Raw genomic sequence first — 15,857 nt, 5'->3', positions numbered from 1 at the left:
CACGTTTTATATATAATTGAATTTATAGTCGGTTTCTGGTTGAAGCGAGTAGCTTGATTTATGTACATTGAGCTCTTGGCTGAGCGGTAGCCTAAAATTGTAACTAACAATTAGTCACATCGGCACAGGCTGTGCATATAAACACACACATCACTAAACAAGGTACCTCCACGTGCGCATCTAAAAGTATCAAACATTATAAAATTTCTGTGTTACATATATTAAAAGTATTGTGAAGGCTTCAAAGAATATATATTGAATTTTACCTGTACTTAATTAAGCCTTTACCCGATAAAGGGGATATATACACTCGTTTGTCGGTTAGTCGTTTTAGGTAGGCGGTGAACTATCTTCACAGGTGAAAACTCTTTGGGCACTCCTCAAGGTTCCCTCCAGACTTTCGGGAAGTGGGTCAGTCGTTTTACACTGAGACTTTAGGCACAAGTGACATCTCGAGCTGCGCAATGGCAACACGATTCTACAACCACACGACCAAGCTGCTAACGGGGGAAACGTTTAATTTCTCCTCGCTTCAGGGCAAAGTGGTCCTCATTGAGAACGTCGCGTCTCTCTGAGGGACGACCACCAGGGATTACACCCAGATGAACGAGCTCCACGAGCGCTATGCCAGCAAGGGGCTCGTTATCCTGGGTGTGCCCTGCAACCAGTTTGGCCATCAGGTGAGCAAAACTTTTTCATCACCCTCTTGATATTTAGTATTTTCCCCCCACATTTGGGTTGCTATAGGTAACGCATATAAAATACATAGATTGTTACATTTTTATATTTAGGGGTAATTTGCGATTTGGTAAATTTGTTGGTTGAGTTAACTGGAAATTTGCAGAATTTCTGGTTAGTCAGGTCATAAAAGGCTTGGTTACTGTGGTGCACAAAAAATGCAGTGACAACCCACATGAATGACGAGGTTTTTTTTTTTTTTTAAATAAACATTAATTTGCATGCATGTTCCTGAGTGCAGAACATGTAATTATTGTTTATGTTATGTGTTACTATAATTCCCCTGAGGTTTAAAAAAAAATGTTTGTAAAATTGCGCCGAAACTAAATAAATATTCAGATTCAGAATTGTTGAGGGTCAGCATGTGTTTTACAGCCTGACGCTCGTGTTTCGACTCTGGGTTCAGCCCAACCTGTTGGAATGACGAAATGACCAAACAGCTAACAATACTAACTACTACTCAATACAAAAGAGCCATTGCCATTGTGGTTAATGCTTAACCTGACCTGACCAGATTCTGTTGCCAAGTCGTTACAAGTCACTGAAAGATTACCATTGTGGGATAATTAGCTGCAAATCAATCACGAGGAAGCTCAACTCATTCTTCCCAGAAATTGACCCGACTAGTTTTTTTATTGTTCTTGCATATTTATTTGGGTTCATGGTTTGTTAATCATAACGTAATCCCAAATACATTCAAGTGGTCTTGAAAATGGACGGACGAATGTCCATACCAACTAGTGGAAGGGCATTTGATTGTAGTGATTTAGACATGGAATGTGCCGCAGTAGTTGTTAGTAATCACTGGACAAAGACTTGTATTAGTATTATTAGTGTTATTAGGTTGTTGAGTACCAATACCAGGTATCTGTATCAGATCAACACTTGCCTTCTTTGAAGGTATTGCGTACTTGCGAAGGCTGTCGATACCACCCACTGATACTTCAGGCGAAAAGAACCTGATGATGATTATTTCCTCACCAGTATCGAGCATACACTGCAACGGTTTGCCAAATCAACATGGGCATTGTAAAGAAAGGAAATTACTTTTTTTTTTTTTTTATTTTATGTATCGAATGTACTGATGGTACTGGTTGGTACTCAATCGTGAATACTGGTATTGATGTTGGTCTTAAGAAAAGTGGAATCCTACATCCCTACTATTAATGATTCCATTATTGCTGTCTTAACACACCAGTGTGATGTTATTGTGCAGGAGAACTGCAAGAATGATGAAATTCTCCAGTCGCTGAAGTACATCCGACCTGGGAATGGCTTCCAGCCAAAGTTCCAGCTCCTCGAGAAGGTAGACGTGAATGGGAAGGACGCCCACCCGCTTTTCACATTCCTGCGCGAGAGCCTCCCGTTCCCCAGCGACGACCCCTCGTCCTTGATGGGCGACCCCAAATTTATCATCTGGAGCCCCGTCTGCAGGAACGACGTGTCCTGGAACTTTGAGAAGTTCCTCATCGGGCCGGCCGGCGTGCCCTTCAAGCGCTACAGCCGCAGGTTCCTCACGAGTGACATCGAGGGAGATATCAAGAAGCTCTTGAGTCAAGCAAACTAACAAAGGAAAAGCTCCTCATCCTGTCAGGACCAACTGTGCTCTCTTGTTGACGTGTGCTGTTTTCTGTTATTTTACTCAATGAAGGTGACCTCTGTAACCACGCCACTTGTGAGGTGGTCACCTGATGCACTGTAAAGAAATGGAACACTTCAGCTACATTAAATACATGTAAAGCACAGTGGCGGTTCAAAAGAACAAATAAATGTCTTTCTTCCGTGTCTGGCCTCTTGTTAAATTGAGATCGACCTGTGCAATCATTTACAGTCCATTTCACAACACCTACAATTGTAGATTGCATCACTTTAAGGAAATCAGTCATGTAAAAAATAAAAATTCAATAAGTTCTCTGCGGCACCACTAGTCTAAACACAGTATTGTAATTAATATTGCCTTTTGCTGTCGCTGAAAATGACAAAGTTGTTGAATGATCACGACTCACCTAGTTTTGGCGTTTCCTCATGTGACGTTCACAAGCTGATCCTTGAGCAACTGTGATGTAATTTTTTGTAAACAGTAAGTGGCAAAATGCCCAAAAAAATGGTTTAACAGGTGGACTTTGCTGCTTAATTCACAGTCCAAAATATCAGAATACCGTGTATATAGAGTAGTGGGGGCTTCATTGAACATATTGTCAAGAAAAGATTTGAGTTGACTTCCCCTTCAAATGAAACTGCCTTTGCAAAATTATTTCACAAGCAACACTGAACCAAACCACACTGCACACCACAGACGTCAAACAAAATCATTTTTTTTTTTACACCAGCTCACTTCATAGGTCTAATTAAAAAAAATCCTTAAGAAATGGCAATTCAACAGTTTCCAATGTAAGTCAATTCTATTTGAATTTTCGATACATATTTTGAAGTAATTAATCCTAATTTTAAATGACAAAATCAGAATTATTTTAGTTGACCATTTGAACTCAACGTGGCCCAACTTTCAAATTTACGTCAAATTTGGTATGTAAACATGTAATAACCATTGCATAAACAAAATTAGTTTTTTGTTTAAAAAAAGAAAAAACTCACCTTGTGTCAAACAGGAAAAGGAAGTTGCTTTTGGAGCAATTGTTATTTGAGATGCGTAGCTTGGTAAAATGTAAATAATACTAATTGTATTGCTCATATTACTCAGCCTTTTGTACATCACAGTTTGTGCTTCCAATCCATTATCACACATTTCCTCATTGGTGGCAGGACAAAAAAATACCAAAGAAAAAGCAAAACGCTTTAGTAGTTATTCCTTCATATGCTCACTGAGCTACCACTTTTGGAGGCCCAACTCTGGTGAGCAAATTGACTCCAAACAAAGCACATTCTCGTTGAGGCATCCAGTCTTTAATTGTAGTTTGACTTCAAATATTTTCCATTTAAAAACAAATCCTGTAGATATCAGCATGATAAATATGAGGACAAGAATGTTTACACCTATTTAAAATAGTGTGATTATTTACATCTCTTCAGTAAGGTTGAATTCTTTTGGATTTGGTGACCCAAGACCAAAATCACTGACTGGGTTTTAGCTGCTGAATTACAATTACATATGACACGTATGGCAAGTCAGTGGCATCTGAAAAGCAGTGGTGTTTCCCCGGTACAAGACCTCTACATGAAGGTGACCAGTCATTTAAATCGCCACTCCTAAAACTTTAAGTGCCTTTGAATCAGCAGCACATTCCAACATTCACAAACCGTGCTTAATGGGATTGTTTATTATAGACTAGTCGGCAATCACGGGAATCTATTCCGTCTAGGACAGTGGAGTAAGATCATTGACTGGATGCTGTTGGCCCTGCCTCCCTCTGATAATATGCAGACTGACCCGGAGGATCACTCTCCTTCAATAAAGCTCTACTTTATGTCTCTAACTGGATGTGCTTGTAAGATATCAAACAACAGAGCCATTTCAATGCAGCTGTGCAATAATGTACATGATTTATCACAAGCAGTTTGGGAAAAAAAAAAAGGTCTGGAGATGTATGACAGATCCCAACCCTGAATGCCGAGGCTGTACACCAGAAGCAGGTAGATGTTGTATTCCCCAAGGAAGCAGCAGACGAAAGGCCGCTTTTTGCAGTTTATCACAACTAACTGAAGTGGTGTGTGTGTGTGTGTGTAGGACAAGCTGCTCCTTATGGGGTTGGAAACAGCATAGCCCAAGTAATGTCCAGAAAAAGTGGAGTTGATATCTCACAGCAGGCTCATCGACAAACAAACTTCCATACGCAGCTCAGAACACTTTGGTTGAGACGAGCTTCGCATTTGGCTTTTAGAAGATATTCATACTGTTTTGCGTTTGATCATCCAGAGTGACCATGTTACTCCTCGTAACTAACTAGCTATACTTATTACTCTCTCGGGTCAGCTGTCAACATAGTAGACGAAAATCGAAGAGGATATTGTTATGGTGGGGATAACATTGATAGTCTTTGTCACTAAAGCAGCGTCTGCGGGTCGGTTTGCAGTCTTGTGTTCAATTCAAGTCCATGTGATCGTCACCAGCGTCGGCGGCTCCTCCCAGCGAGGCGGCGGGCTGACCTTCCTCTTCCCGCCGCTGATAGAACAGCACGTAGGCCGCTTTAGTCTGCGAGAGGACGGCAAGGGTTAGGTTACAAAAACGGGGACACTTGACACCGAGGTTGGTGAGCGTCGGATGAAAGCGGAAGCTATTCACAATGACAATGCGTTGCATGAGGAATTCAAGCTTACCACAATCTGGTCCTCCGAGGAGGACGACACGCTGCTGTCGTCAAAGTAATACCACTTTCCGTCCACTTTATTCTTGCCATACGCCGTGTCTGTCAGACAGAGGCAAGTGTTAGCTGATGGTAATGGGGCCCTCTTCTGCCTTTCTCTTCATGGCGCACGCACATTCAGGATTGACAATGAGGTGCTCCAAAGCAAGCGTAAGCATGGCTAGCTAACTGTACGTTGCAATTGTGCTGGATAACCATTGTTTGAATCTTTATTTTTTTTTTTAAATCTTGTATTTTTATTTTTTTTAAGATGCTAAGAAATGCCCTAAAATCCTTAGGGCATTTAAGAGAAAAGGGATATTTTTTTAAACAAAGTGGAGACAGTGGTGGAAAATACTGTGCGTGTTGATTGAAAGCAAAGAAAAATCAGCTGGACCAATGAGCAATCAGCAGTGGTTTAAGAGTTGGCTGTACTATTCTGTGGAACACTGGTTGCGGAATAACAAGACGGCAATGTGACTTACAGTGGCCTCCTCCCATTCCTCCATAATGGTTGGACACAGCGACAAGATCATATGTGTGAGGCCCAGCCTTGGGGTCGCATAAAAACTCTGACATGTTCAGATCTCTGGTTGAAAAAAAAAAAAAAACATGACAACATATTGTTATTCAGAGACTCTGAAATGCAACTGTGGCAATCATGAGTCAGACTTTAGAAAAAGCACTTGAATGTTTTCTGTGTCGTCCTTCCTCTATGAGGTCACAAGAGGAAATAGGGTGCACCGCAATTCTTGATTTTACTTCTCTTTTTTAAACGTTAAACAAAGAAAGATTGCTTCAGCTGAAATTTCGACACACCAAGCTGACAAGAGTGCCATTGTACTTTTTGTTCAGGTGGGTTGAGTGTCATTTCTGAAAAATGCAACCAGGCTTCCTCATTCAGATTGTCATGTTTGTTTGTTTTCAGAGCCATCTAGTGGCAGGACAAAATAAATTAATACTCGCAGGGATTTTCACATTGACACACGACACCAGCATACCTGATGGGAAAATCCACCACTGTGTCCAGTTTGTCCCTCCAGCATCTATTGTAAGAAAAACGCTTCAGGTGAACGACCAGAATACGAGGCAATGACCACAGGTCGAACTTTTTCGTGGCCCGCTGGTGTTTTTTGCACGTGGGACAATACCTGGAAAACAAAATGAATGTAAATATTCAACGTTAGTAGGTGGGAGATACAAAAAAAATTAAAAAAATACATGAATTTACAGAGGAACACTACCATGGATCATGAGCTCCAAGTGTCTCCATGGTTGTGAAGAGCTCGATGCATTCTCTCAGAGCCACGGTGGCTTTCTTTTTCTGGGCCTGGAGCATGCTATCATGTTTCTCATACGCCTGATGAACAAAACGTGTTGACAAAAAAAAAACAAAAAAAAAACACCACACAATAATAAATATATATGCAAAAACACTAACCTCTGCTTCCTGTTCATCGTAACACATTTTCCTGGAGTCAGGGTCCCAGTCGATAGCCACAGTGGAATGTGCTGTACAAATACAGACACATTAGAAAAAGATGCCATTTAATATATATATTAAAAAAAAGTAGGGACACAATCATAAAACAAACTGACGATTAAGTTTGAGGACGTTTCCGTCACAAGGCAGTGGGCTGATGTTGGCTGTTCCGTAAGAGTTGACAACGCTGAAGGTGAAGAGCTTAGCAGGTAGGGAGCCCGTTTTGGCTTCATCCTCTTTCGTCCCATTTTCCAAATCAGATGTTTCCTCTTCCTCCTCCTCAGACTGGCCGTTTTGCGGCTCTGGACTCACTTGGTGGTCCATGGCCTCTTCTTCCCCTGAGAACATGGGGGAGAAAGGGGAAAAAAAACTCTAATTAAGGAAGGCATAAAAATCAATTTGTCAATCAATAATAACCATTGAAAATTGAGTGGAAAATACTGCTGATTGTGTCTCTGAGGCAAATTGATGTGCACTAATTCTACTTTGTCACCCTAATAAGAAGTACAGCTCAACCTAAATCAAACAAACACACCAATCCTTTATTATGACAAAACTACCGGCGGAATTAATCTGCTCCTGGATACATGAGTTGCCAACATCAAAAGGTGCTTTCCCCATCCCTTAATTGGAACCCTACACACTGTTCAAGGTGACAAGCTCACATTTCACAACAAGAACCAGCTGTTATCTGTTCGATGTGTGGCAGTCTAGCACCACTATATAATATTTTATTGTGAGCATAATCTTTTTTACGTTGTATAAATCAAAATTGTTAGTCGAAAAAAAAACAAGAGAGTCCGGCTGCCTGGATTAAGCCTTGGCTGATGACCACAAGCGAGATGACTGAGAATCTACAATGAGGCTTTGCAGGAAAACGGTTAAAAAAACAAAAAAAAAAGGAACAACAGGCAGACAGCTTCCCTTTCCTTTTACCACAAACCGTTTAAGTGTTAAAACATTGTGAAAAATGCATAATTCAGCAATAAATATAATTACGTGTTAACAACACACATGTATTTGTATTTTCTGCTTAAAATAAATCATAGTAAAGTAAGATTTTTTTTTCTGTTAACAACCACATAATTAATCCCTTCTTAATTTTCTACCAAGGAAAGGAAATAGTGAACCATTCCCATTAAGAAAATAAAGTGAGAGGTGTCACTGACCATCATAGACGCCGTTGGTTTCAGTGCAAGTCCCCGAGTGGTTGCTGCCGTTACTGGAGCTGGCGCTGCAGGTGGCCCCGTCCGACAATGGACTGCCGCAGCCACCCAGGCTGGCATTGCCACTGGATGAGGAGGAATAATCAGGAACTTGACTGCAGCTGGCAAAGGTGGCCGAAGCCGAGGCTCTGCTTTCAGTCCCCACGCTCAATGGCTGTTTTACGTAGCGGCTGCAAAAGGAGATAAAAATACATCAGTTGAGTAACGGACACACCCAGGCCCTCTTTTCTTGTTATGAGTGGATTCTCACCCAATCCTCTCAAGGATCTTCTCATAAAGATCGTCTGCAATGAGGTTTTGCCGAGGCACAGTGATGACTAAAGGCTGGCCAAAGAGCATAGTGCTGGAGGAGCTTCCGGCGTGTTTCGAATGTCGCTCCCTGAAATAGACTGGTAGGTTCATCGTCTCGCTGTCCTCCTCCTGCACCTCATACCTGCGTCACACACATACTGTCAAGCACAAAGTACACGCCAAATAATGGATTGATCAAGAAAAAGAAATAATCTTACACAAAGATGTCATCTTTATCCATAATTTGATTGAGGCCATCATCCCTTCGGTAAATTTTATGGAACCTATGATTATAAACATCAGCCACCACCATCTAAAAGTAAGACATACAACACAATGTTAGCAGACAGAGCTTCCGTTTAACCTTGAAAATAAAAAGGATGAATCTGATAGTGTCGAGCCCACTTGATTTTCAGAGTAAAGTGTAACATCTAACATTTTCTGGAGGAATTCCACAGAGTCTGGACAAGGCGCTGCATAAATCCGTCACCGTGCCCAGTTTGTGAACCACAATTCGATACTGCCGCAAGAAAAGAAAATACAACATTAATCACCGAACTACACACTCTAATACAAAATACATCTACATTTTACATGGTCAAATAAAATGATTTTCTTAAAGTAATATATTATGATTATGTAGTGAATGTATTATATGCAGAATTCGTAGGTTCTGTAAAGGAGCTCACCTGTGTGGGTCTGGACTGCGGGTCAGAACGCACAAGGACGACCTCCATGGTTCGGTCGATCTTCATGGGCAGAGGCAGAGTGAGGTAGCAGAAGGGGTCAAAGGTCACGGACACCTTGGAGCACTCCGGGCACACCAGGGTGGATTTGAAAAGGCCGTGAAAGATGTCGACGATGACCGAGTCGTTGCGTAAGCGATGGTTTTTCCAGGCTTCCGTTGCGACTATCTGGGATAAAAAGTAGGGGGAAAAAAGGATCATTTTAAATTGGCAGTCAAGTCAAGTATCGTCAGGAAAAGTTGAGATAATATGCAATTTGCAGAAAAAAACAGTTTCCAGGTGTCTGCTGTGACGAAACAGTGGTAGAAATTAATCAGTTTAAGGAGGCGGTTCTGTCAAATGCAGAGTGTGGCAGTTGTTACCACCACAAGCGGAGAGAGACGGGAAGCCATTGCAACATCGACTCATGTGGGCTACTCAGTGTTGCCAATTTAGCAACATTTCTGACCCGTTTGGTAACAACTACTCAAAAAAAAGAAACATATCTAGTGAGCTTTTGTGATGTTAATTGAGCACTCCAGAGACCAAAGTATTTGTATACGAAGACATTTTTCATACATGTTCACTTTTCCAAACTACACATGAACATTTTACGAGCAAAACACATTGCATGGCTTCATTTTTCTACCTCATCGGGACGGCCCTCAGCATCCGTTTGGGCCAGATAAGGCTTCTTCTTTACACGGTTCAGATCTTCGTGGAGTCCGTCGAGCAAGAAGGCCAACAGCTCTTGGGAATCCTGCTGCTGGTAGCCTGAAAACTGGGGAGCAAAGCGGCCCACCTGGGTCTGGAAATAAAAATGCAGTCGTTAGATCCTCTGTCTGAAGACATAACGGTCGTCCTAGAAGACATACTTTGAAGGTACGTGGGGCCACAGAGCTGCTCCGGCTGAGCCACATCTGCTTCACAAGATCAGCGTAGGCCTCGGCAATCTCGCCCCGCATTCCCAGCGGATTGCCTCGGTTAATCTCGGCCTCGTACTGGTCGTTGAGGAAATATTCGGTGAGTGGTGATGCGTTGCTCAGGCACTGTGGGAACAAAACAAAAAAATAACACAAGAGTGGATTATGTGAACAAAAACATACACTTACATGTTTCAGTGAAGTTTTTACCTGGAGAGCAGAGTTCATGAAGCACGTATTGCCTAGATTACTCAGACCACATAAACCAGGCTGGGACTGGGACTCTCTATAGTTGTAAGAGGAGCTGTAGGAATTATAACCCCCCAGGCTGTTGGAAGAGCAGTTACGATTACTGTCAAGAACAACACTTCATGTAAACGTAAAAATAAGACATTCAAATATCAGAACTGTTTTCATTGCTGACACCCCAAGTATTTTTTTTCTTGTTCATACATTTGTTTCCTTAATCTACTGCTGCCACTTATTTGACTGTTAGGCTACCGTGAGGCAAACTGCTTACTCTCCATGTTGCCATAACACTAGATAATAAATTCCACAAGTGAATACTTTGGGGGAATGAGTGTGACGTCAGCTACAGATACGTGCCTGCCGCCTGTCGTGGCGCTGTTGTTGAGCGTATAACCGGCACCGCAGCTGCTGTTTCCGTTGATGACGGAGGGGGAGATACTGGCTGATGAGCTTGAGGAGAGTTTTGGGGAAGTGGTGAAAGTCCGAGATGGGGTTGTACTTGACCTGGTGAACAAGAATCAGAAAATGCATTTGAGGATCAAAGACAATACAGTTTCGTAAGCACGCGCACGCGTATTATTTACTTGGCATGAGAGGCTTGTCTGGGCCACGTTCCATCTTCGTTCCTGCGTTCAATCACAAGTACCTTAGGGGCACAAAGAAGCTGTATTAAAACCAATGCAAACCAATCTATTCCTCTCAAGTGGCCTCCACCTCACACTAAATATAGCATCACTGACATATATGGTTACACTTTTATGCTGCATTGATAAAAGTGGATAAAGTATGTTACTGGGGATGGATGGGGGGGATAAATTACTAGCATAAAACAATTTTTGAGTTACAACATATGTACCAGCCAGGTCATATTTCCAAGCAGTTCTCAATCTTGTCCAGCACCTTAGTGCATTGATAACGGGAATTCATGGAAATATATTCAGGCATTCATATTTTTCATGAAGTTTTCACTGACTACGTTTATCATCTGGAGCACTTTAAAAGCACTTCATCCAATTATCATACAATTATAGTCAACTTTGGCGTTCATCATTTTCTAAATTTTTTTTCTTTTCAAAGTGGCCCCTAATTCTCCTTTGTGAGTTTCAAACCTTTAAAAAGCGCAATAAAATGCAAGTAAATGAGGCGGCCATTTATGACTTTCATCCAGAAGGGATTGAACAATAGAGCTGTCGCGATGAATAGCAACTTTTGTGCTGTGCATCAGTCATTGTGCTTGAACAAGTGTATTGGTCTGTTTAATGGTGACTCAGTCGTTTCACATCCGTCTCCATCCCCAGACAACTGTTTGGCTTGAATGTGTCCAACTCGCTCTCCCCAGCACTTTTTTTTTTTTAAGTCCAATGCCTTCGCTTTTTTTTTTTTTTTTTAATATAGTGGTTATAGCTCGTCTATTTTTTTCGTCTTGCTGCAAAGATTTGTTATGAGTGCTAAATGGTTTGAAGCTACAGAGAAAGAATTAAACTCACAAGACACTGTGCCACAGAGAATGGACGGACGGAATTCAAAGGGTTTAAATTACCTGCCCCTGGAAGAGGCCAGCGTCCTGTACAGTGCTGTCAGGCTTGTTGAGCTGCTCATACGTGTTGCTCATGTATTTGTTCCAGAGCCTTGTTTCCTTTTCCCGTGGAATATTGAACAGTGTCCTCATTTCTTTTTCTATGGTATCTGCAAAAAGAAAAAAAAATATGATGGAAAGGGAGACATCTACGGGTCATGCCAAAAGGTTCACAGAAGGCTCTGGGGAAGTCTCTCACCGATAGTGTCAGCTTTACTGAAGTGACGTGTGACCACAATGTCCATGTTATCATTCTCACACAGGTTCAGCTCCAGCAGGTACACCTCCACCTTGCAGTGTTTCACGAACATTCCATGTTCCACAACCTGGGAGGGAAATAGAAACAATACTTGTATTGAATAATAGAGAACTGTAGCTTAAGTGAAAGCAAAAGTAATAACTGAAAGAGAAGACGTAAGTAGATAGTCAAACTGAAAACAAAAGCAAAGTTAAAAAAAAAATAAATAAATAAAAATTACCTTTCTGACAATGGGTCTTTGGACACCCAGGCAGCTGTACCAGCTGACCAGCTTATCCCATGCTTCAGTGGGAACAAGGAAATAGTCTAGCTCATCCATAAGGTGGTCTTTCAGGACCTGTTTGTCCTGGTCTTTGGGGGGGATTACAAGAATGAAAATGCAATAGTGGCAACTTTTCTAAAAACGGTTCAAGTGGCTTCCAGAGGCGGTGACCAAATGTCAGTTTTACCTGAAAACAGGCCAGAGTTATCAATAGGTCCTGGATAGAGGCTACGCTCTCCAACATTGTACATGTCCCAGTTGTCGAAGCCAACATACTTCTTCCACTGTTTGAACCAGCGGCTGTCCACTAGATACCTGTGGGGGGGAAAGTTGCATTGAAGACGCGCTAGTACATAATTTTAGATGTCAAGCAAAAACTAAAGGGTGTGAGAGATGAGGAAATGCAGTAAATGGCTTGAATATTATGCAACTGGGACATGTCTTGACATATGAAGCTATCTACAGCTCTCACCGAATCACCGGAGGAGCGCTTTCCCACTCTCAATCTGCTTTACTTAAGAAGCTTGCTTGTGGGAAATCACATGGAAAGATAGCAAGCAGCACATGAATTGAATGTAGAATTAAAATGGAAGCCATATACAACAATCCTCACTTCCATTTGTAGTTAACAAAGAGGTAGCAGTATCGATGCTTATCAGTACAGTACTTGGTATCTGTAAAAATGTTCCGATACTACACACCAATACTTTAAAGACACGGATGCCAACACCTTTGGCGGATACGAATTATGCTCTGCTCCAGTGGCTGACATGAATTTGTATTGTAATCTAATCTGTCTTTCAAAAAATTGTAATGCTGGCGCAAACTATCCGTGTTAGGGGACGCCTACCACCGGGACGGCACGCAGGGCTCATGCGTCGCACACACCGGCACAACAAAACACGGACACGTCTGCGGTCATTCGTCTCGGCTCGCACACGCTTTCCTTTGACGGACCATGGCGACAGTGACACTCGCTAGGCTACTTCATTCTGATAACTGCAAGCTGTTCCAAGTAAAGAAGGCATATGTTTGATAGTTTGTCCTTGTGGGACAGTATTAGAACAAGTCTACTACCAGTCTATTTTGTTCACACATTTTTATTCGATTTATTTATATTGCTTTAAGTGAAATAAAACCACAAGAGTTGCCAAATAAAATATTTCGGTTCTCGGCTTATTTTGGAGCAGAGCATTGATCCCACTGTTACCACATTTATTTATTTGTAATGCATAATCCTTAGTAGTCGATCATAAAGTCTTTGCCATTGAGTTGGAAACCTTGTATGTATTTTTGTAACTAAAACGGACTAAAACCTTTATAGTTTTTGTCGAATAAATTTACAAAAACCAGACTAAACCTATTTTGGGGAGTTTCTGTCAACTAAAACTAGATTAAAACCTTTTTGAGTTTTCGCCAATTAAAACTAGACAAACTATCATGAATAGGAATGACTAAATGTGATGAAAACTAATAAGCATTTTCATCCAAAAGACTAAGACTGAATCAAAAATGCCTGTCAAAAACAACACTAGTATTCTCATCAAGCAGTCGCAGGTGAAATGCAATGGACAACGATAAAAAATATTGACGCTAAACTGTTTTCTTCTAGTTTGCAAACTTTTTAACTCATTTTTTTTTTAAAGGCGAAAAAACAATTACAACAAACCTTTCGCACACACAAAATGTATGTAAAATGGATGTAGATTACTCTGGAGCCCATCATTCAGTTTTCAAAATATTTGATGCATTGTACTCATTCTTAAATGGCCATCCCAACCATTTTAGCATTTTGATGGACTGTTAATTTGGGGAAATCTTGTCACGTTGCTACATGGGATGGAACGATATCCCAACGTCATGATACGATATCACGGGGAGGTAAAAAAAAGTTTGAAAAAAAAAAAGTGGTATTTGTGCATCCTTACAAATAAAGCCTCAACTACTTAATGTATAACCGCATGAGTTATTTTATAAGCACCTGACTCAGTTTATGTAAAATAAAACGATCACGACACATCCAGTAATTGACAGATAAGATTACATTTCTTTATCATCACTTAGGGCGGGGCAGTTTGAACCATACCAGAGCGGTTGCTAAGAACAGTCCTGTATCTTTTGCTACTACTAGTACACATGACAACACGACATGACATGACAATGCTGGATAGTCCTATCAGCTAGCTACCAAGGTTGTGGTTCTTCCCGGCTAGCCAAGCAACAGAGTGGGGTTGAACACACAATCCGGAAACCAAGGCCCGTATTAATAGTCAGTGATCCAACGCATCATCAGACGACAAAACGCGTTGAATCCAAATAGAAACATTTTAAATAGCTACTCAGCCGTCGTGCTGCTGAGATATTTGCTGACAAAATCTATTAACTGTCCAGCGTTAATATAGTAACGCGGGGCAACAATGACAGAAATTACAAATGGGCGACCTAGCAGAATTAAGCGACAAATATTAAGAGGGACCAAACTGGTGATTTTAAAAAAAAAGAGCGAAACAACAGGGCTGTTAGCTTCCTTGTGGTAGCACGTTAGCATTTCCGGTCTGAAGCTTAGCTAAAGGCTAGAATTGGCAAGCTAGCCCTGAGTCGGCCCGTGGCTTCTTCTCACCATTCGTCGTCCTTTTTCAACGTGGTCTTCAACAGCGAGCCGATAGTCTGTTTTTGGTTTTCCGTCGATGCGGCTGGCACCTCCGAATCGGAGTCCGCCGAGCCGCCCGAGTCGGGTCCGCCTCCCTCGGCCATCGTGTAGGCGAATGTGCCGGCTGGAAGACGAGAAGAAGCGGTTTGGGGCGAGGAGGGCGTTCTTCTTCTACGGTGGCTGCGAGGCACTCACGGGCTGCTGCATTCAGACCCGGGCGTAGCTGTTGTGTCGTCGCCTCCTCGACAGCACACACGGACACACGGTGCCAGCATGTTGCACCTCACGTCACGCTTTTTACATCAATTAAACCGTGAGTAGTCTCACGATAAAGAACGAGCCTACGTGTTGTTATTCAAGTAGGTGCAAACGCTATTTTTAAAATGCAAAAGCCACAGACTAGACATTGAGAGAACAAGAATGTAATGCACTCAAGTCAGAGTACTGTTATGCAATAACATGATTCAAGTAAAAGTAAAAACATTCTGGAAAAGAAATACTCAAGTACTGAATAACTGGTGAGTAACTTTTTTTTTAAATCATAGCATGACTGTCAAATAGACAAAAATATAAAATAGGAACGCGCTAATTTTTATAATATCCAGGAAAATCAACTATAAGGAAAACAATATATTGCACATGATAACAATTTAGGGAAATTCAGCCACAGGAAATTGTCTTAACCACAAAGCTGAACAAGACTGTACAACCCCCCCTCTACGTAAAAGGTGTGTTTGTCGAGAGGGTTCACACATTCACGTTCCTGCGAGTACAGATCTCCGATGACCTCTCCTAGGCACAACACCACAGCAGTGATAAAGAAGGTCCACCAGCATCTGCACTTCCTGAGGGTCCTCAGGAAATTCAACCTGGACAAGAAGCTGCTGCTGGCCTTCTACCTCTCGTCCATCGAGAGCCTGCTGACTTACTGTGTCTCTACCTGGTACGGCAGCTGCACTGAGGCAGACAGAGTGAGGCTCCAGAGGACAGTCAAAACAGTGCAGAGGATTATTGGCTGCCCTCTCCCCTCCCTGTCGGACATCTACACCACCCGGTGCCTCAGCAGAGCTCTCAATATAATCAAAGACAATACTCACCCTAGCTCACACCTGTTCGACCCGTTGCCCTCTGGCAGCCGCTACAGGTGCATCAATACAAAGACTAACAGACTGAA

At 41.9% G+C, this 15,857-nt stretch overlaps 2 protein-coding genes across 2 annotated transcripts; one reads left to right on the top strand and one right to left on the bottom strand.

Moving 5' to 3' along the window:
* Nucleotides 1–319: 319 nt before the first annotated feature.
* Nucleotides 320–2,523, top strand: gpx1b (glutathione peroxidase 1b). The gene is made up of 2 exons (XM_088308473.1): nt 320–680; nt 1,955–2,523. Exons 1-2 carry the CDS (start codon nt 465–467, stop codon nt 2,303–2,305), a joined length of 567 nt encoding a protein of 188 aa, XP_088164599.1. The 5' UTR covers nt 320–464; the 3' UTR covers nt 2,306–2,523.
* A 1,097-nt stretch (nt 2,524–3,620) lies between these two features.
* usp4 (ubiquitin specific peptidase 4) lies at nt 3,621–14,937 on the bottom strand. The gene is made up of 22 exons (XM_088309563.1): nt 14,654–14,937; nt 12,221–12,348; nt 11,992–12,122; nt 11,712–11,838; nt 11,477–11,622; nt 10,521–10,582; nt 10,294–10,440; nt 9,898–10,015; nt 9,640–9,813; nt 9,414–9,572; nt 8,729–8,953; nt 8,476–8,559; nt 8,258–8,352; nt 7,999–8,181; nt 7,692–7,918; nt 6,639–6,860; nt 6,481–6,551; nt 6,284–6,399; nt 6,041–6,190; nt 5,525–5,628; nt 5,014–5,102; nt 3,621–4,888 (listed from the first exon to the last, which is right to left on the bottom strand). Exons 1-22 carry the CDS (start codon nt 14,785–14,787, stop codon nt 4,778–4,780), a joined length of 3,003 nt encoding a protein of 1,000 aa, XP_088165689.1. The 5' UTR covers nt 14,788–14,937; the 3' UTR covers nt 3,621–4,777.
* Nucleotides 14,938–15,857: the final 920 nt, after the last annotated feature.

The sequence above is a fragment of the Idiotropiscis lumnitzeri genome, chromosome 11, assembly GCF_059441095.1.
Source record: "Idiotropiscis lumnitzeri isolate Australia: NSW breed Sydney's pygmy pipehorse chromosome 11, RoL_Ilum_1.0, whole genome shotgun sequence".
In the NCBI taxonomy this organism is placed as follows: domain Eukaryota; kingdom Metazoa; phylum Chordata; class Actinopteri; order Syngnathiformes; family Syngnathidae; genus Idiotropiscis; species Idiotropiscis lumnitzeri.
This window is presented reverse-complemented; position numbering and strand designations above follow the sequence as displayed.

Excerpts from the sequence above, each read along its gene's own strand:
- usp4 (XM_088309563.1), bottom strand. The coding sequence starts at position 14,787 with ATGGCCGAGGGAGGCGGACCCGACTCGGGCGGCTCGGCGGACTCCGAT. Across the intron at positions 10,583-11,476 it reads CTGGCCTCTTCCAGGGGCAG|GTACTTGTGATTGAACGCAG; the intron begins GTAATTTAAACC and ends TGTGCCCCTAAG. Across the intron at positions 4,889-5,013 it reads CCTCGGAGGACCAGATTGTG|ACTAAAGCGGCCTACGTGCT; the intron begins GTAAGCTTGAAT and ends GTCCTCTCGCAG.